Source organism: Odocoileus virginianus, chromosome 31 (genome assembly GCF_023699985.2).
Source record: "Odocoileus virginianus isolate 20LAN1187 ecotype Illinois chromosome 31, Ovbor_1.2, whole genome shotgun sequence".
Lineage (NCBI taxonomy): Eukaryota > Metazoa > Chordata > Mammalia > Artiodactyla > Cervidae > Odocoileus > Odocoileus virginianus.
In genome coordinates this window covers 35,083,500-35,104,258 of record NC_069704.1, presented here as the reverse complement: position 1 = coordinate 35,104,258, position 20,759 = coordinate 35,083,500, and the positions used below count along the sequence as shown (strand labels likewise).

Genomic DNA, 20,759 nt, shown 5'->3' with positions numbered 1-20,759 from the left:
ACTCCTTCAGGTTTATATATCTGAGAATATTTCAATTTCTCCCTCATTTCTGAAGGACAGTTTTTGCCAGATATAGTATTCTTGGTTGACAGTGTTTTATTTTGCAGTTTAAATATGTCATCCTGCTGTCTTCTGTCCTTTATAATTTCTTATTAGAAATTGGCTATTAATCTTATTGAAGCTCTCGTAAATGATGAATTCCTTCTCTTTGTTTTAAAGAGTCATTCAACAGTTTGGTTATAGTGTGTTTGGATTTGAATCTCTTTGAGTTTATCCTCCTTTGAGTTCATTGAGCTGCTTGGATTTGTAGATTGATGTTTTCATCACATCTGGGAAGATTTTGGCCATTATATTTTTAAATAGTCTTTCTGTCGTCCTTTCTCTTCTGAGAAAGGGGATGTTGTTATGCTTAAAGGCATCCCACAGGTTCTTTAGACTCTGTTTGCTTTTCTTTATTCTTTTTCCTTTCTTTATAGACATTGCTCTATCTTAAGTTTGCTTGTTCTTCCTTTTGCCTGTTCACATCTACTCTTGTACCCCTCTAGTGAACTTTTTGTTTCAGTTACTGAATTTTTCAGCTCCAGAATAAAAATTACCTAAGTACAGAAAACAGAACATCAGAGCTTTCTTTTTACTTTCTCCCAAAACTGACCACTGTTAACAGTTTGGTATGAATACTTCCTGATAAAAAAAAACCATGCAAATATATGTGCTTATTGAGTTTATCTTTAAGTTTTTTATTTTGATACAATTTCTGATTCACCAGAATACTCTCAATAATAGAACAAAGAGTTCCTGTATACCTTCTACTGAGATACTGAAGTGTTTCATATTTTTTATCTTCATTTATTCTCCTCCTGTGTCACCTGTCTGTCCTCTGTTTGTATTTACATTATACATACTATCTTTTTCATAATTGCTTGAAATATTGCAGGCATGATACCCTATTACTACTTTACAGTGTGTGCTTTCTAAAAATAAGAATGTTCTCTTACATAGCCACATATTAATGATCAAAATCAGGAAATTAACTGTTATTGAGTCACCCATTGCCCAGCAGTATTCTCAACAACAGAAAAGCATCTTGGATCATGTAATACATTTAGTGATTTTGTCACTTAAATTGACTTTATTTAATCTGAAATTGTTTTTCAGTCTTGGTCTCATGATTTTGATGTATTTGTAGAGTACAGATCATTTATAGAATGTCCCTCAAGATCAGTTTGATACTTCTTCATGATTAGATTCAGGTTGTTTGATACCCTCTCATGATAGATTAATTTTTGGCAGGAATACTGCAGAATTGATGTGTTTTCAGTATATCATATATAGAGGTGTCAGTTTGTCTTGTTACTGGTGGTGGTATTAATCAGTTTTGGTCACTTGGTTAAAGTGGTGTCTGCCAAGAGAAAGTTACTGTTTTCTCCACTATAATTAATAAAAAAATATATTGGGGGGAGATACTTTGAGACCACATACATATCCTGTTACTCTTGTGGAACTTGAACCCACTAGTTTTAGCATTTGCTAAAACTATAGATTATTGATAATGATGGTTGCCAATTATGAGTTAGGTTTAATGCATAGTTTTAGAAAATTAAAATTAGAAAATTTAGAAAATTAAAATGATTATTTGCAGCCTCTGTCATTTCACACTATGGCAGTAACATCTTTTTGTTTTAGTTCTTTATTTTATAATGCTCTAAACTTATAAATGTAGATCTAACTGTAACAGCTGTTAATCTTTTTTGTTCCTTTTTAAAAATATTTTTGTTCCTTTTTTAAAAAATAAATTTCAGGTGTGCAGTATAGTAATTCACAAATTTTAGAGATTATACTGCATTTTTAGTTACTATAATGATTTTGTTTCATGTATATGTCCTCTTCAGAGTTATTTTGGAACAAATCCCAGATGTAGCTTTCTAATTGTAAATATATTTTGGGGTATCTCTGAAAGATAGGAATTAAAGAAAAAAAACTGATACCATTATCCTACCTTAAAATTTAACTTATTATTTAATATTATCATATGTCTAGTGGGTGTTCGTATTTTCTCAATTGTTTTGTCTTTTTTTCTCAATTTATTTGGGTTGGGATCTGGTATCCAAATAAAGAAATCTGTATATTGTGACTGCTTTAGATTTATCTCTTAACGCTCTTTTTTTTAACTTATAGATTCCCTCCTTTCTATTTTTCCTTTTTCTTTTCCTCCTTTGAAATTTTGTGTTGAAGTCAGCACTAATTTTTCCTGAAAAATATCCTACAGCCAGGAGTCTGCTGTTTAATTCAGTTTACTGCTGTTTTAATTAGAAATCAGTGATAAGTATATGTGGGCTCAGACAGTGAAGAATCTGCCGTGCAGGAGACCCAGGTGCGATCCCTGGGTCGGGAAGATCCCCTGGAGGAGGGCATGGCCACCCACTGCAGTCTTCTTGCCTGGAGAATCCCATGGACAGAGGAGCCTGGCCGGCTACAGTCCATGGGGTCGCAAAGAGTTGGACACGACTGAAGCAACTTAGCACCCATGCATAGGTTTCTTTCTTATTTTCTTGTTTTTCTCCTTCCCTGGTCAAGTTTTGATGTCAGTATTATGCTAATCTTATATAATAGCTTGGAAATTTGGCAACATTGATTCAGTAGGTACTTATTGAGCACTACTCACAGGCAGTATGTTTGGTGAAATAGTGAACAAAACCAAAGTGGTTCTTGTACTTGCAGTGCTTAAAGCCTAGGGGAGAAAGCTAGGCAATAAATATATCCTGTATAAAACTAAACTGCAAAGCTGTGTTTGTCTGCTTCCATTTTATGCATTAGGATAATTTAAGGATAATTTATGTGTTGGAATAATTATTTTCTTAAAGACTTGATAGAACTTTAAATAAAATTATTCTGGTACTTATATTTACATAAAGGTGTTTTGCCTGTGAAATTACTTAGCAACCCTAACCTTCTAACCTCAGATCCTTGATATTCTATGACATTGTGCCATCTTTATTTGTTCCCTGTTATTGCACAGTGTTCGCCTGAGGGTATGAGTTCTTAGGTTTAGGGAACAAAGCTCTGTTATTTCTTTGTTTCTATGGGAAAAAAAATCATTCAGATTTCACATGACTGGGACAGTCAGAATGATGTAACCCACTGAGTGTGAAGACTGCCGAAAGGACAGAGAAGTTATGTCTGTGGTTACTTCTCTCAGCTCAGATTAATAGCGTCTGGTATGATAATTAGCTTCTTTGTATTTTACATTAACCAGTTATTTTGAATTGGCTTCTTGGAGAGTGAAATAGTATTATTAGTGTCAAATAGTAACCATTTTCTCCTTCAGAAAAACATGGGTGTGGACTCTGTACACTTACTGAGTCATAGACTCAACAAGTGATTACATGTTTTTATGTGCCCTCATAAGTAAGAATGTGAAGTCTTCTGGTATCTTTCTTACATATATGTATATGCTGTGTGTGCTTAGTCGCTCACCCGTGTCCAACTCTTCGAGACCCCATGGACTGTAGCTTGCCAGGCTCTTCTGTCCGTGGGTATTCTCCAGGCAAGAATACTGGAGTGAGTTGCCATGCCCTCCTCCAGGGGCTCTTCCCCACCCAGGGGTCAAACACAGGCCTCCGGGGTTGCAGGAGGATTCTTTACTGAGTGAGCCACCAGAGAAGACTGGAGTGGGACTTGTCGTCCTTTCTCCAGACGACCTTCCCGGCCTGGGAACTGAACTGGGGTCTTCTGTGTTGCAGATTCTTTACTGTCAGGTTTTCCTTTACTGGCAAATTCTTTACCGTCTGAGTCACCAGGAAAGCCCCTTATATATATTTGCTATAAAGATGACTCAAGTAGAAAGTTATAAAAGTATGTGTCTGGACCCTTAAAGGTTTTGAAAAGATTGTCAGAGATCATTTACTCCAGGCTTCTCTTTTTACAGAAGAAGCCCTGAATTTTTTTTTCCTTCTTTCTTTCAGAAGTTTTGACTGATTCCAGACCATCCCAAATTGATGAAAGAAATGAGACTAGAACCCAAGTTTATTTTATTTATTTATTTACTTTTGGCTATGCTGGGTCTTCGTTGCTGTGCACAGGCTTTTTCTAGCTGTGGCATGTGGAGGCTACTCTCTAGTTGCAGTGCATGAGCTTCTCACTGCGGCAGGTTCTCTTGTAAAGCACGGGCTCTGTGGTGCCTGGACTTGAGTGGTGTGGCGCACGGACTTTGGCGGGTGTGGCGCACGGACTTTGGCGGGTGTGGCGCACGGCCTTTGGCGGTGTGGCGCACGGACTTTGGTGGGTGTGGCGCACGGACTTTGGTGGGTGTGGCCCACGGCCTTTGGCGGTGTGGCGCACGGACTTTGGTGGGTGTGGCGCACGGACTTTGGTGGGTGTGGCGCACGGACTTTGGCGGTGTGGCGCACGGACTTTGGTGGGTGTGGCGCACGGACTTTGGCGGTGTGGCGCACGGACTTTGGCGGCTGTGGCGCACGGACTTTGGCGGGTGTGGCGCACGGCCTTTGGCGGTGTGGCGCACGGACTTTGGTGGCTGTGGCGCACGGACTTTGGCGGTGTGGCGCACGGACTTTGGCGGCTGTGGCGCACGGACTTTGGTGGTGTGGCGCACGGACTTTGGTGGTGTGGCACACAGACTTTGGTGGCTGTGGCACATGGGCTCAGTAGTTGCAGAACATATGCTCAGTTGCTCCGTGGCATGTGGAATCTTCCCGGGCCAGGGACTGAACCCATGTATGCCCTGTGTTGGCAGGCAGAGTCTTAACCATTGGACCACCAGGGAGGTCCAAGATGATATTTTGGTTCAACAATTTCTTGAAATTATTTTTTCCCAGTTAATTTTTATTCATAGTTTAAAATACTTAATTGGATAGGTTTGTGGCTGTATTTCCTCCTGGGATATTGTACTCTTACTCACAACTCTAAAATTACGTAGAGGAAAACATTTTAAGTGAATTTTAAGATATTGACTTTTAATTGACTAATGATTTATGTTATGACTTCCAATACTAAATTTTAGTTAGTCAATACATTCCTGTTCTTACATATGTTAGTCTCATAGGCCTAATAATTTCAGACTATTTATTGGTAACTGTAGGAAATCATTGTTTAACTTTTTGGTTTTAAGGGCATTTTATCTGGTTTCATTACCAAATTATGTATTAGTGATATCATATTTTCAGAAAGTTTGAGAGGGCAAGAAGCTATGAAAAGCCACCTCTGCTAAAGATTAGATGCTGTGCTAGATATTTGGAGGATTAAGAGGCATCCAGAGTCCAGGAAAATCCTTGTTTGGATTTTTCTTGACCCATTTTGGAATTAGGTAGAGTTCTTAATTGCAGTTCTGATAACATCAGATTGGGTCGGTTATTTGTCTTGACAGTACTGTATTATCTTCTTAGTTACTGCCTTTTGTTTTTAACCGCATGGCATGCATATGGAATCTTCTTTGCCAAACCAGGGATTCAACATGCATTCCCTGCATTGGATGCACAGAGTCTTAACCACTGGACTGCCAAAGAAGTCTCTACTTGTTGCTTTTTAAATTTTAGAAAGCTCATGTTTAACTCTACTCAGTGTTTATTAAACTGTGTGAAATGACCTTTGCACTGAATCACTAGTTGCTTTTCTTTTTCTTTAATTTTTAATTGGAGGATAATTGCTTTACAATGTTGTGTTGGTTTTTGCCATACTTCAAACAACCTGAGTCAGCTATAAGTATACATATATCCCTCCCTCTTAAACCTCCCTCCCACTCCACTATTTGCTTTTCATAAAGTCTTTAGTATACTTTGTGATCAGTAGCTTTGGTGAAAACTTCAATTGTAAGAGAAATTAGTGAAAAACCTTGTACAGTCAACAACTTGCCTTTAAAAATAACCTTTGTTTTTGAAGTTTTTCATGAAGCAGGCATTCTGTTGCATTTTAAGCCTCAGAAAGTTATTTTTGTCTGTTAGCTTTCTGTATAGAGTGAAAATAGGATTTATGTATTTGGGCAGTTGTGTACTGAACGGTACTTTTGTCTGGAATTTGGTATGGAACTGTGAGATGAGCATCCAACTTTACTTTTTTCTAGGTAGCTAATTGTCTCATCACTTGACAGATTTAAAATGGCACTTTAAATGTCTATATTAGGATATTTTTAGGGATTTCTACTCTCTTCCATTGGTCTGTTTATGTGCCAGTACAGGACAGCTTTAAGTGTTGTTTCTTGTAATAAGTGTTTTAATATCTGATAGGCTGTTCTCCATTTATTATTTTCTTTGAAATTTTCTTGGCTATTGTTAATTGATATTTTCATATGAACTTTAGAATTGACTTGTTTATAAAAACAAAAACAAGATTCCGGTTTTAATTTGCATCATGCCAAATTAATACAGCAACTTAGGGAAGAATTGATCTTAGTGATGTTGTATGTTTTAGCCAAGATTTTAATTTTTTTTTTGCAATTGTGTAAGTCTTTTTTTTGTGTCTTAATAGCTTTAGTTTTTTTCCTTTTGTTGTTGTTGTTCAGTTGCTAAGTCGTGTCTGACTCTTTGCGACCCCATGGACTGCAGCACACCAGGCTTCCCTGTCCTTCACTAACTCCTGGAGTTTGCTCAGACTCATGTCCATTGATCTGGTGATTCGATTCAACCATCTCATCCTCTGTCGTCCCCTTCTCCTCCTGCCCTCCATCTTTCCCAGCATCAGGGTCTTTTTCAGTGAATCAGCTCTTCATATCAGGTGGCCAAAGTATTGTAGCTTCAGCTTCAGCATCAGTCCTTCCAATGAATATTCAGGGTTGATTTCCTTTAGGATTGACATGTTTGATATCCTTGCTGTCCAAGGGATTCTCAGGAGTCTTCTCTAGCACCACAGTTTGAGAGCATCAATTCTTTGGCATCAGCATTTCTTTATGGTCCAGCTCTCACATCTGAACATGACTATTGGAAAAACCATAGCTTTTATTATACAGAGTTTGTTGGCAAAGTGACGTCTTTGCTTTTTAATATGCTGTCTGTGTTTGTCATAGCCTTTCTTCCAAGGAACAAGCGTCTTTTAATTCCATGGCTGCAGTCAGCATCCACAGTGATTTGGGAGCCCAAGAAAATAAAATCTGCCACCATTTCCATTGTTTCCCCATCTATTTCCCATGAAGTAATGGGACCAGATGCCATGATCTTAGTTTTTTGAATGTTGAGTTTTAAGCCAGCTTTTTCACTCTTCTCTTTCAGCTTCATCAAGAGACTTGTTCCTGTTTGCTTTCTGCCATTTCGGTGGTATCATTTGCATATCTGAGATTGTTGCTATTTCTTCAGCCAGTCTTGATTCCAGCTTGTGATTCATCCAGCCTGGCATTTCACATGATGTACTCTGCATATAAGATAAATAAGCAGGGTACAGTATACAACCTTGATTCTTTCCAATTTTGAACCAGTTCATTTTTCTATGTTCAGTTCTAACTGCTGCTTCTTGACTTGCATACAGGTTTCTCAGGAGGCAGGTTAGATGATCTGGTATTCCCATCTCTTTAAGAATTTTCCACAGTTTGCTGTCTTAGCTCCTATTGGTACATCTTGCTTCCATTGTACTTCTTATCTGATCATTGTATATATGAAGGCTATTTGTTTCAGAATATTAATTTTGTATCCAGTAACACCTTTTTGTATTCTCTTATGTTTGTAGTAGTTTTTCAGTTTTTGGACCTCCTTGGGGAAGTCTGTCTTCTGACTTTTATACCTTTTATTCCTTTTATCTAATGTTAAATAAAGCAGTTGTGATAGTGGACTTGTCTTGTACCTATGCTTAGTGGAATCTTTGTATAGTTTCCCCATTAGTTAGTATTCTTTGGCTTTGGTATTGGGTGAGATGATTTTTGTTGCTGTTTTTAATGTAACGTCAAGGAGATGGCTATATGATTTTTCTTTTTAGATATATTAATATATGGCAAATTATATCAACAGATTCCTAACGTTGAACTGTCCTGTATTCATAGCATAAATCCCACTAGGACATGATGTTTTCCTGTAAATTCTCATTTTTTGAGGATTTTTTAATCTGTATTTATACATGAGATTTTTTTCTGTAGTTTTTTCTTTTATGGAATCAATAGTCCTACTGTTTTTTTAAAAAAACATATACATGTATTTATTTATTTGACTGCACTGGTTCTTAATTGTGGCATGTGGAATCTGGATCTTCATTGCACGATGTTAGGTCTTCAGTTTTGGTGTGTGGGATCTAGTTCTCTGACCTGGGCTCCCTACGTTGGTGAGCATGGAGTCTTAGCCACTGGACCACCATCGAAGTCCCAGTAGTCTTACTTCTAAAAAAAATTAGAAACTTTTCTGTTTTCGAACCGTTAAAATTATTGGACTAAGGTTTCTTTTGGGTGGCAAGAGTGCTTTGATAATTTTTTCAGTTTCTTCTTCGGTTGTATGTTAAGATTTTTGCCTCTTCTGTGGTCAGTTTTGATAATTAATATTTTTCTAGAAGATCATCTATTTTATCCGGGTTCTCAAATGTATTTGAAAGCAGGTGAAAAAAGCAATGATAATTTGGGATTATTTTAATTTCCTCTGTTTTGTATACATATTCCCCTCCATCCCCCATTAAAATTACGTTAGCTGGATGGTTTTAATTTCCAAAGAATCAGCTCTTGGGTTTATCTAGTTGATCTGTTTTTCCGAGTTTTAATTGATTATTTTCTGCCCGTATCTTTGCTGTTTTCACTCTTGTGTTTTCCCTGAGTTCTCATGCTGTGAATTTTCCTCGAGTACTGCTGTGTGCTCTAGATGTTCCTGAGTACCACTTTAGCCACATATTGTATGTAGGTTCTCAACTGTAGTATTTTCATTGTTGTTATCTTTTGTGTTTTATTTTTGGTTGCCCTTTTATTGGCTGTGCCACATGGCTTGTAAGATCCTAGTTCCCTGACCAGGGCTGGAACCTGGGCCCCCAGCAGTGGAAGCATGGAGTCCTAACCATGGGATTGCTAGGGAATTCCCTTCTGGGTCCCTCTTTGAGCCATGATTTCTCTAAGAGACAGTTAGAAATTCAGGCAGTAGGGCTTTTTTATTTTCCGATGTAATTTATAATTTTTTTCCCCTTTTGACTATTGGCTGTACTACTGTTGACTTTTGAAATTCATTGGAATTTTTTTTGTGGCCTAATAATTACTCAAGTTTTTTGTAAAATGTTCTGTGGATACTTAAAAAGGTATATTCTACTTTTGACATAATATGTTAGATTTATCTTACAAATTATGTATTTCTACCTTATTTTTTTCTTATATTTTGTGCTTTATGAGTGGTGATGCTATGTTGTTTGAGGCATTTTGTAACGCTAGCTCATCATGGATTGCATTCTTTTTTTTTGTTTTGTTTTCATCTTTGTTTACAGCTAGACAGAGAGAAGCCAGACCACAGAACAGAAGCAGAATTTGAGTCTCTAGTCCTGGGCCCTTTAGGGGCTGTAGGTTGCCCAGGCGGCCCTCAGGGGTAGCACTTTAGAGCATGTCTCCTTTGCCTTCTGTTCGTATGAAGAGGGATTTGGACCACCTGTGTGTGTTTACTGGCTCCTCCCCCTCAAAAAAAGTAAAAGAAGAAATGTTAAATAATTCTTTGTTCAGGAAGAGCCCAGGCTGTTCTTCACAGAATATGTATACAGCAAGGGTCTGGTTTTAGCTCACGGCCTGTCTGCTGTCAGGATCTAGGCAATTCTGGGCAGGAATGGCTCAGGCTGGTAGCTGGGGCCCTCCAGGGATCCACTTACAGTTCAGCAGAGGAGCCAGACCACCAGACAGGAGAGAAGCTGGAGGAGGCCACAGTGTCTGCGGCCCGAGGAAAAGGAGCCACACTGAAGGGCCTGTGTTGACTCCAGTTCTGTGACGTCAGGGGCTGGAGGAGCTCTGCCTGGCTGCTTCCTGTGACCAGGGCCTCAGCGATGAGGTGCGGCTCCCTTTGCTTCCCTCTGCCACTCCCCCTGGTGCTTGCCACCGCTGCTCCCCACCATGGTCAGGCTGCACTGCAGCCTCTGTCCTCTGTCTCTGCCGTCCACTTCCGGATCAGGTGTTCAATCAGCCTGCCCCACTGGGGCCTCCCCTGCTATCTGTCATGAATTCCATTCTTTATTTGTCAGTAAAGTAAAACATCTATATTATACATCTGTGAAGTCTGTTACCCAGAACCATTTGTGTGTTTTCAGGTATTCTTACTGACTTCAGTTCAGTTTAGTTGCTCAGTCGTGTCCGACTCTTTGCGACCCCATGAACCGTAGTACGCCAGGCCTCCCTGTCCATCACCAACTCCCAGAGTTTACCCAAACCCCTGTCCATTGTGTTGGTGATGCCTTCCAACCATTTCATCCTCTGTCGTCCCCTTCTCCTCCTGCCTTCAATCTTTCCCAGCACCAGGGTCTTTTCAAATGAGTCAGATCTCCGCATCAGGTGGCCTAAGTATTGGAGTTTCAGCCTCAGTGTCAGTCCCTCCAGTGAACACCCAGGACTGATCTCCTTTAGGATGGGCTGGTTGGATCTCCTTGCAGTCCACGGGACTCTCAAGAGGCTTCTCCAGCACCACAGTTCAAAAGCATCAATTCTTTGGTGCTCAGCTTTCTTTATAGTCCAACTCTCACATCCATACATGACCGCTGAAAAAACCATAGCCTAGACGGACCTTTGTTGGCAAAGTAATGTCTCTGCTTTTTAATATGCTGTCTAGATTGGTCATAACTTTCCTTCCAAGGAGCATGCATCTTTTAATTTCATGGCTGCAATCACCATCCTCAGTGATTTTGGAGCCCCCAAAAATAAAGTCAGCCACTGTTTCTACTGTTTCTCCATCTATTTGCCATGAAGTGATGGGACCGGATGCCATGATCTTAGTTTTCTGAATGTTGAGCTTTAAGCCAGCTTTTTCACTCTCTTCTTTCACTTTCATCAAGAGGCTCTTTAGTTCTTCTTTACTTTCTGCTATAAGGGTGGTGTCATCTGCATATCTGAGGTTATTGATATTTCTCCTGATAATCTTGATTCCAGCTTGTGATTCCTCCAGCCCTGTGTTTCTCATGATGCACTCTGCATATAAGTTAAATAAGCAGGCTGAGAATATGCAGCCTTGATGTACTTCTTTTCCTATTTGGAACCAGTCTGTTGTTCCATGTCCAGTTCTAACTGTTGCTTCCTGACCTGATACAGGTTTCTCAAGAGGCAGGTCAGGTGGTCTGGCATTCCCATCTCTTTCAGAATTTTCCACCGTTTATTGTGATCCACACAGTCAAAGGCTTTGACAGTCAGTAAAGCAGAAATAGATGTTTTTCTGGAACTCTTTTGCTTTTTCAGTAATCCAGTGGATGTTGGCAATTTGATCTTTGATTCCTCTGCCTTTTCTAAAACCAGCTTGAACATCTGGAAGTTCATGGTTCACGTATTGCTGAAACCTGGCTTGGAGAATTTTGAGTATTACTCTACTAGCGTGTGAGATGAGTGCAATTGTGTGGTAGTTTGAGCATTCTTTGGCATTTCCTTTCTTTGGGAATGGAATGAAAACTGACCTTTTCCAGTCCTTTGGCCACTGCTGAGTTTTCCAGATTTGCTGACATTATTGTGTGCAGCACTTTCACAGCATCATCTTTTAGGATTTGAAATAGCTCAACTGGAATTCCATCACCTCCACTAGCTTTGTTCATAGTGATGCTTCCTAAGGCCCACTTAACTTCACATTCCAGGATGTCTGGCTCTAGGTGAGTGATCACACCATCGTGATTATCTGGGTAGTGAAGATCTTTTTTGTACAGTTCTTCTGTGTATTCTTGCCACCTCTTCTTAATATCTTCTGCTTCTGTTAGGTTCATATAATTTCTGTCCTTTATTGAGCCCATCTTTGCATGAAATGTTCCCTAGGTATCTCTAATTTTCTTCAATAGATCTCTATAGTCTTTCTCATTCTATTGTTTTCCTCTATTTCTTTGCATTGATCTCTGAGGAAGGCTTTCTTATCTCTCCTTGCTATTCTTTGGAACTCTGCATTCAAATGGGTCTATCTTTCCTTTTCTCCTTTGCTTTTTGCTTCTCTTCTTTTCACAGTTATTTGTAAGGCCTCTTCAGACAGCCATTTTACTTTTTGCATTTCTTTTTCTTGGGGATGGTCTTGATCCCTGTCTCCTGTACAGTGTCATGAACCTCTGTCCATAGTTCATCATGCACTCTATCAGATCTAGTCCCTTAAATCTATTTCTCACTTCCACTGTATAATCACAAGGGATTTGATTTAGGTCATACCTGAATGGTCTTGTGGTTTCCCCCACTTTCTTCAATTTAATTCTGAATTTGGCAATAAGGAGTTCATGTTCTGAGCCACAGTCAGCTCCTGGTCTTGTTTTTGCTGACTGTATAGAGCTTCTCCATCTTTGGCTGCAAAGAATATATATATATATATATATATATATATATATATATATATATATAGGACATCTTGAATATTTTTCCTTAATTCTTAATTCTTCCCTTAATTCTGCTATTAAGATTTATAGTACATTTAGGTTTGGTTGATTATTCAGTCTACTACCCTTATTTTACCCATGAGAAAAGCTAAGGCCGCAAAATGTCTCTGAGATTTACAGAAAAGAAAGCTTTTTGTCATGAGTATAGGATAGCCTGGTATTGACATTTCACTGGCATTTACATGTGTGATTTTTTTTTTTTTTTCCTTTTTGGCCATATCGCATGGCATATGGGCTCCTAACTTCCTAATCAGGACTTGAGTCTCTGCCCTGCGCAGTGAAAACGAGAAGTCAGAAACACTTGAATCCCAACCGCTGGACTGTCAAGGCCCCTGCATGCGTGATTTTTGTCGTATATATGTTGTATTAACTTTGTTTTCAGTGTTAACTTTGTTTTCAGACTTGTAATTTGCTGGTTCTCAAAGCCATCTTTTTCTGTAAGTTTGAGAATTTCCTGATTAATTTGTATCTTGGGAAACTCCTGATGATTATAGCTCATATTGTTGTGTGTGACTGGGATAGCTTACTGAGTGATTAAATTGCTGCTGTGTATTTTGAAGCTGTTTGTAGAGCGTAATTTCTTGTAGTAGTAATTTGATGATGGTACAAGAAAGGAAAGAAATTTATTACATTAATATGAAATTGCTCTTGGGCTTTTTCTTTCCCTATGAAGCTGACTGGGCCTTGCTTAAAATGTTTCCTTCTCCTGGTCTCCTGTCCTTACCTCCCTCCTTTCACTTACCCTCTTCACCTTTCCCTTTTTCTGTTCCTTACTCTGTCTCTTCTGCCTCTTCCCCTCTAGCTTCTTCTTTCTCTGCAGTTATTTGTCTTGTTACCTGTTTCCCCATCTCTCTTTGTTCTTAGATGTCTTCAATCAGTGATTCAAAAATTTAAATTATTAGGTTTTCTTCCTGTAGCATTTGAACTGAAATGGCACTGAACTAGTAAAATAGAACATCGCTTTTAATTCTTGGCCATGTGAGGGAGTTCTGCACTTTATTAATGTAAAGTTTATGAATTAAAAATGTGTTGTTCTGCTTTCTACTTTTCCTTTAATAGAAGCATTTATATTTATTTTAGTGGAAATTTATGATTGCTTATAAATTTATTGCCTCCTGGGAACATTTATAATTTTACCTTTGGGGTAAAATTTATTTTTTTCAGTCTTATTTTGTGTACATTTTTTACATAGTAAAAGTAATTCAGTTCAACTTGTAAAACAATTTAAAATTTATTTCCCATCATTCATATGCTTTTAGTGAATACTCTTCACAACCTATTTTTTTATTTCCAGTTATTTAATCATTTCCGTGATTGAACATTTAGATTATAGGAAAATGTTAAAAAAAAGGACTTATGATTAACATATAGGAAGTTTATGTGGAAGCTTCTACACACACACACAGCACTTAATTTTGCTCAGATGTTCCAGGAAAAGAAAGTTGATCCCAAGTAGCTATTAAACGCCTTTTTTTTTTTTTTTAAGAAAAATTATTTTTGGCCACGCTGTACAGCCTGTGGGATCTTAGTTCCCCAACCAGGACTCCATCTGTGCCCCCTGCATTGGAAATGCAGCGTCCCAACCCCTGGACCGCTGGGAAAGTCCCTAAAATACTTTTGATACTTCAGAGATTGACTGCATAGCAGACATTAGAAAAATTCTTCAAATGACCAAATATGGGTGAATTTCTTTTTTTTTTTTTTTGGGTGAATTTCTTATATTCTTAAGTTTGTGAGAAATATAGTCGGAGTTGCACTCAGTGAGCTATTTTAATATTTAAAGAAGACCCCTAGATAATCTATATTTTATCACCTTCATTAGGGCATAATTTAAAATAATTTTTAATTGTTTTTTGTCTATTTAATACTTTCTAATTGTTGTATCTAGTAATAAAGGGGTATGGTGTTTTAATTTTCATTTATTATTCTTACTTTAAAAGAAATTTTGCTTTGTTGATAATATGTGTGCTTTAATGGGGTGAGGTATAGTTATTTGATTTGCATTTCCCTGACTGGCAAATAACAATGTGTTAAACATCTTCTCATGTGTTTCTTAGTCATTTGTACATCTTCTCTGGGAAATTGACTATACAGATTCTCTTGCCCATTTTCTAGTTAGGTTATTTGTCTCTACTGTTGAAGTGTAGAGTTATTTATATATTCTAGATAAAAGTCCCTTATCAGATAGATGATTTGCAGATCAAATTTGCAGATCATTTTCTCCCATTCTGTGTGTTGTCATTGGTCAAACCTTTTTCAAAAAGTCATTAAAAATTCATTTAAATTTGGTGGAACTTCTTTAAGACATTCCTGATGTTAGCTTATTCACAAAACAATTTATTAAATCATCACCTCAAAAAAAAAAAAAAAAAAGTCAGAGCCTCTGCTAAGCTATTTACCTCTCAAAACCAGCTGCTGCTTCAAATAGCTGATATTTGAAGAATATAATATCAATAAATATTCAGAACAGACATGAAAACACTAATTTCCTGCACCTGTCTGTGAGTATCTAGATGCTTAGATTCTCCTGCTTTCAACAGAGATATAGAAAAAGCTCATTTCTGGTCTGTGCCTCTGTGGGAAGATTGAGGCTGCCAAGAATCTTGCTTCCGGGTTTAAAAGTCTCCCTGTATTGTTGTGGTTTATGTACATTATGATGATATTGAAGCCTGTAAGATTCTATGAAGTCTTCAGTTCATACAAAAACAGTTAAGTCATTTTCAGTATGGTTTGTTGGTTCTTTGAAGATTGATGACCCATATACTTTAAAATTTTAATTCTGTTAACTAGTAGAATAGCAACCAGAATGCTTCATCCCAACATCATACTGGAAATTGAAACTATTAAAGTAAAGCTTTAAAGACACTATAAAATTAGTACTTGCTTGCCATAGAGTGTTCAGAAACTATTGAGAAATTTTATGAATTATTCCCAGTGCTACCACTTAGAGGCAGCCACTTTACATTTTTTTTTTTTACTTTAAATATTTTTAATATATTTCCTTCCAATGTTTTTCTTTTCGCATGTTCTAAAATACAGCTTCTTTGAAATCTGTGAGTGCGTGCTTTTTCCATAAGACTTTTTATCCTTAATGGGGTTGAGCACAGCCTTTGTCTTCTATTCAGTGTTGTGGTTAAGTCCATAGCAGTTACTTAACCAGTAACTTTTTATGAGTAATAGAAATGGCGTGGTAACTGTTTGCTGTTGACACTTAAACACTACCCTTGAATGACACTTGCTGGCTAGTACTAGGTCTTAATGTGGGGACACCTACACTGCCTACAGTGTTGGGTCCCTGAACATCAGGACAATATATAGTATGACTTTCTAATCAATGTAGGACGGATAAGTTGGGATGTGAAATAAGCTAGAGAACTGCCTCCATGAGATGGCTTTGGCTAAGTTAGAATCAGGAATGGGCTATTGGAAGTGGTTTGTTCTGTTTCTTTGGTAGCTGCTTTTTTTCCCCCACTAAAGGGAGTTAATTTATTTTCCTTCGGATTATAAAAAATTTTTGTAAATTTTGGCTGTGTGGGGACTTCCTGTGGCACTCAGGCATTTCACTGTGTTAGGTGTGGGCTTTCTCTAGTTGCGACAGTGGGAGCTTCTCTCAGGTTGTGGCGCGTGGGCTCAGTACTTGTACTGTGTGGGCTCGGTAGTTGCCCTGTGGCATGTGGGGTCTTAGTTCCTGGACCATGGGTCAAATCTGTGTCCCCAGCGTTGGTGGGTGGATTCTTAATCACTGAACCACCAGCGAAGTCCCCATACTATCTTAATTACTATAATTTAATAGTAAGACTTGAAGTTAGGTGGTAAGTTCTCCAACTTTGTTCTTTTTCAAGATCGTTTTGGCTGTTTGCTCTGCCATTACATGTAAATTTTATTACTTAAAAAATTGATTATTAAAATATTTTTGGTTGTGCTGTGTCTTTGTTGCTGTGTATGGGGTTTCTCTAGTTGCAGCTGGTAGGTGTTACTCTTCATCTAGTGCGTGGCTTCTCGTTGTGTGGGCGTCTCTGTTGCAGCTCACAGGCTCTAGGTGCGTGGGCTTCCATAGTTGCAGCCATGGACTTCAGTAGTTGTGGCCCATGGGGCCTAGCTGCTCCTTGGCTGTGGAAACGTCCCAGACCAGGGATCAAACCTGTGTCCCTGCATTGGTGGGCAGATTCTTACCCACTGTACCACCAGGGAAGTTCTGCATGTAAATTTTAAAGTCAACTTGTCAGTTTCTTAAAATCCTGTACAGATTTAATAATTCTGAAGATTTTTCACATGATAAGTGTGATGTTCTTACCTTCTTTAAAAAAAAACTTTAAGTGGAAGATACAGGCATACCTCGGAGATATTGTGGGTTTGGTTCCAGACCACTGAAGAAGACAGGTTTTTGGTTGTCCTGTGCATGTAGAAGTTATGTTTACACTACCCTGTAACCTGTTAAGTGCACAATAATAGCATCATTTAAGAAAACAGTATGTATACCTCAATTAAGAAATACTTTATTGCTAAAAAACACCATAACAATTAATAGCATCAAAGGTCACTAATCACCATGACAGATATAATGAAGAAGTTTGAAATAGTGTGAGAATTACCTAAATGTGATCAGATGTGAGGTGAACGAATACTTTAGAAAAAATGGCGCCTCACTCCTTAGACTTGCTCAATGTAAGGTTGAGCATACCTTTAATTTGTGCAGAAAATCGAATTGCAGTAGAGTGGGATATGCCTGCAGATCATTTTGAGTATGATGCTTTTCACTATACTGTATGTAATGCAGGTTGGTAGAGACCATACTATAAATTCATTATTCTTATGTCTTAAGTTAAAGATATAAACACTGTGTCACGGGAAATAAACTTTAAATTGAAGAACTCAGGTTGTTTGTGCAAGAGAAGGACTTTGTACCTGCTTATGTAGGGGCAAAGTGCAAAGATAGTATTCAGCTAGATGTGTGGTTTTGTGGATTTTCCTCTTTCGTGTTTCACATTTTTGGGGGCAGCACCACACACACAGCATGTGGAATTACAGTTTGTGGGATCTCAGTGCCCTGACCGGAGATCGAACCCTGGCCTCCACGGTGGAAGCATGGAGTCTTAACCACTGAATTGCCAGGAAGGTTCCCCTTTTTGGAATTTTTTACAAAATTAAAACAGTACAAGGTGGTCCAGGTGCTAAGATTCAGTACTCCCAGTGCGTGCAGGGGGCCTGGGTTCAGTCTCTGGTCAGGGAACTCGACCCACATGCCATAACTAAGAGTTCACTTGCCCCAGTGAAGAACGGACATCCTGCCTGCTGCAGCTAAGGCCAGCACAGTCAGACAGATAGGTGAGGTTGTACGTCGTCGACTCCCTCATCCAGAAGTGTCAGTCTTAACAGTCACAGTTCATTGTCAGTAAAAGGTCTGTATTTACACAACTGAATTAAATGGGATGGTTTAAAAATCTTGAGAAAACTGCCAAGTATTGACATTTGTAGTTTATATCAGGAAGATAAGTGTTTAGTAAGGGTTTTTTTTGACAGCTTGCATATAAATTCGTTAGTGGCCAGTTTGCTGTTCTAATATTTTGTTCGTTTTCAGAACATGTAGATTACAGGATTGTTTTTGTATAGAAAAAATGGTTTCTCCTCCTTTCTGCTTTCTTTTTTAAGACGTTGGGACTGAGAAGTTTGAGGTTGTATCAGTCCTGGAACCCTTTAGTCTTCTGGGGTTTTTTGGTATCTAAATTTTCTTATGATGGTTTGTTTATATCCCTTTGAGGTGTAATGTGGCTGAGACATATTTCTTTGTTTTTCAGGTTCTAAATGGCTTCTAAGAAGTTGGGTGCAGATTTTCACGGTAAGTCGACTGTTAGATATTATGGTTTAAGTTTTGATCTGATCAGAGAATTTGAAATCACATTGGTAAATGTCCCTTTTTGTTTATTTAAATGAGCCGATTGAGAAAAATAAAGTTGTATGACGGTGTAGCATATATGCATTCCATAGAACTTCACATATAACTTTAATATTGAAGCATTTCTTCAAATGGCTAGTTAAACTTTTGAGTGTCATTGTGTTTATTATACTCGAAACTGATGGAGATGGATAGGAAGCCTGTTTGTTTTTATTGTTCTTCAGCAGTATTTTGAAGTAGTTACCATGCCCTTTCTTATTCGCTGGTCCATCTCTTCTCCATCAGGTGTGAACAATTCTAAGCCTTTAATTAATGTTTTATAGTGCTTTGATTTAGGTATTTTTCCCCCCATAAAAAGAAGTAATTTACTACAGATGAGGCATGATTAGCAGGTCAATATTTTACAGAAGTATTGGTAGTTGTAATGACAATTCTGGGCTTCTGTAATGGCTCAGCAGTAAAGTATCCTCCTGCCAATGCAGGAGTTGCAGGTTTGATCCCTGGGTTGGGATCCCCTGGAGAAGGAAATGGCAACCCACTCCAGTATTCTTGCCTGGGAAATTCCATGGACAGAGAGCCTGGCAGGCTACAGTCCATGTGGTGGCAAAGAGTTGGACACGACTTAGCAGCTAACCAACAGGAATTACAATTTTGCATTTAAAAACTAATAGTTTATCATCTTTTTCTGAGATAAAACCTTCCAAAATGAATATATTAATAAACTTTGTTATCTGCATTTGATAGGAAAGGAAGTACCTAGGAAGTTAAAATTAGACCATCTTTTCATAAGTAAAAGATAAGAAACACCAGGAATATCCAGATAACACAATTATTTTAAAAGGGGTTTTAAAACTATTTAAAACTATTATTAAAACTATTTAAAACCATTTTAAAAATTATGTCATTGTAAAAGTGATTTGTTAGACTGAATGGCAACATATATCATGCTCTTCTGATCTACAAAATATCATTAGCTGAGTCAGAGTAGTACAATAGTTACTATGGTTTTTAACTTGTTTATATATTTTATGCAACAGCTTTAATATTTTGAACCACCACTGTGCATATGCTTACATACATTGCTTGCATATGTTTTGTTAAATCCTTTTGGAACAGTCATTCAAACTCTGGAATTTGTATTCTGTGTAACGGGTCAGGCATCAGATCTTCCAGGTAAGCTAACTCCGTTAAGGATTATTACAGGACTTTTTCAAAGTATTCACATGATATGGAGAGGCAGATCTTAGTTGCCTCTGGGTCACTTTTTGAAGGGAAAAGAGAGGACAGAGCCAAGGAGAGAGGGAAGACCTAGGAGAGAAAAGAACAAGGAAACTCCGTTTTCATTGGAGTGAAAGTAAGTTGGACCTTAGTTTATTATGTATTCCAGCTAAACAGTCTAGAGAGAAGATTATAATTCTGATCAGTGAAGATTAATTTTTTAAGGACTTCCTCGTCTTTACATTCCTAACCAAAGTATTATTGTTTAAATGAGACATTCTATCCGAGTAAAATTTGAGATTTTCCCTCTTTGGCTTCTGCTTTAATTCGCTGAGCTCCTACTTGAATTTTGGTGGCTTTAGTTCAGTTTTTAAAATAAAGAATCTTATTTTTAGATACCATATAGTTTAAGGAATAGAAATTAAAGCGAATGAGTGGAGAATATTTAATAGGCATCTTGTAGGCATCTGAATGCAGGAAATCAGACTCTGCCTGGCCTTTTACAAGGCTGAAATTAGAAACACAGGAAACCAAGTCTACAGCTCTGTCCATCTCTTGTGCTCTTCTCTGCGGACGTGCTCCATTTTTATTCTGTTTATAGACTTGCTTTCTTGACCTACTTGTGTAGAGTGCACAGGGCCAAAAATGGCCTCCCTAGTTATGTTTGCTTCTTGATACTTGATTTTTGAACTTAAGTGGCTGGCATATATCGCTAAAGTTTTTGTATCTCCTTGTCAAGGGAGTATCTGATTTGACACCATTTAGTTTATAAGCCTCTGGGTTGGTCCCCGCTAAGTTAGGTATTATCTGGTTGGGTATTAGGTTGTGTGTGTGTGTGTGTGTAATTCTAGGTCATTTGAAGTGTGCACAAGGAGGTAACAGCTGCTGTCATGACTGAATATGAAAATACTTTTTAAAATTTAAATATTTGGGCTGCCTATATCTTATACTATGCTGTCTTATAACTAGTATTTTATTTTTCTTCAAGTTCTTTCTTTTCAGCTGAGATTGAACTTCTTTCACGGTCATCAGTAACCATATACACCTAAATAATAGAAAAAGAGATATAGAAACTTTTCAAAGACCTTTAAAAATATTTTCCTTATATTATGCAAATTGCAAATCTTTGGCTCAGTTTAGAGCCAGCCTTTCTGAATGTCAGTCTTTA

General features: G+C 37.9%; 1 protein-coding gene across 2 annotated transcripts in view; it reads left to right on the top strand.

Annotated features, from left to right (window-relative positions):
- The window catches only part of UBAP1 (ubiquitin associated protein 1), a 68,082-nt gene that overhangs the window by 24,834 nt on the left and 22,489 nt on the right, over positions 1-20,759 (top strand). For both annotated transcript variants that reach the window (XM_020911964.2, XM_070459604.1), the window contains exon 2: positions 18,276-18,316. In XM_020911964.2, the coding sequence (XP_020767623.1) occupies positions 18,283-18,316 (34 nt within the window). In that variant the 5' untranslated portion in view covers positions 18,276-18,282. The remainder of the gene's footprint in view (positions 1-18,275; positions 18,317-20,759) is intronic.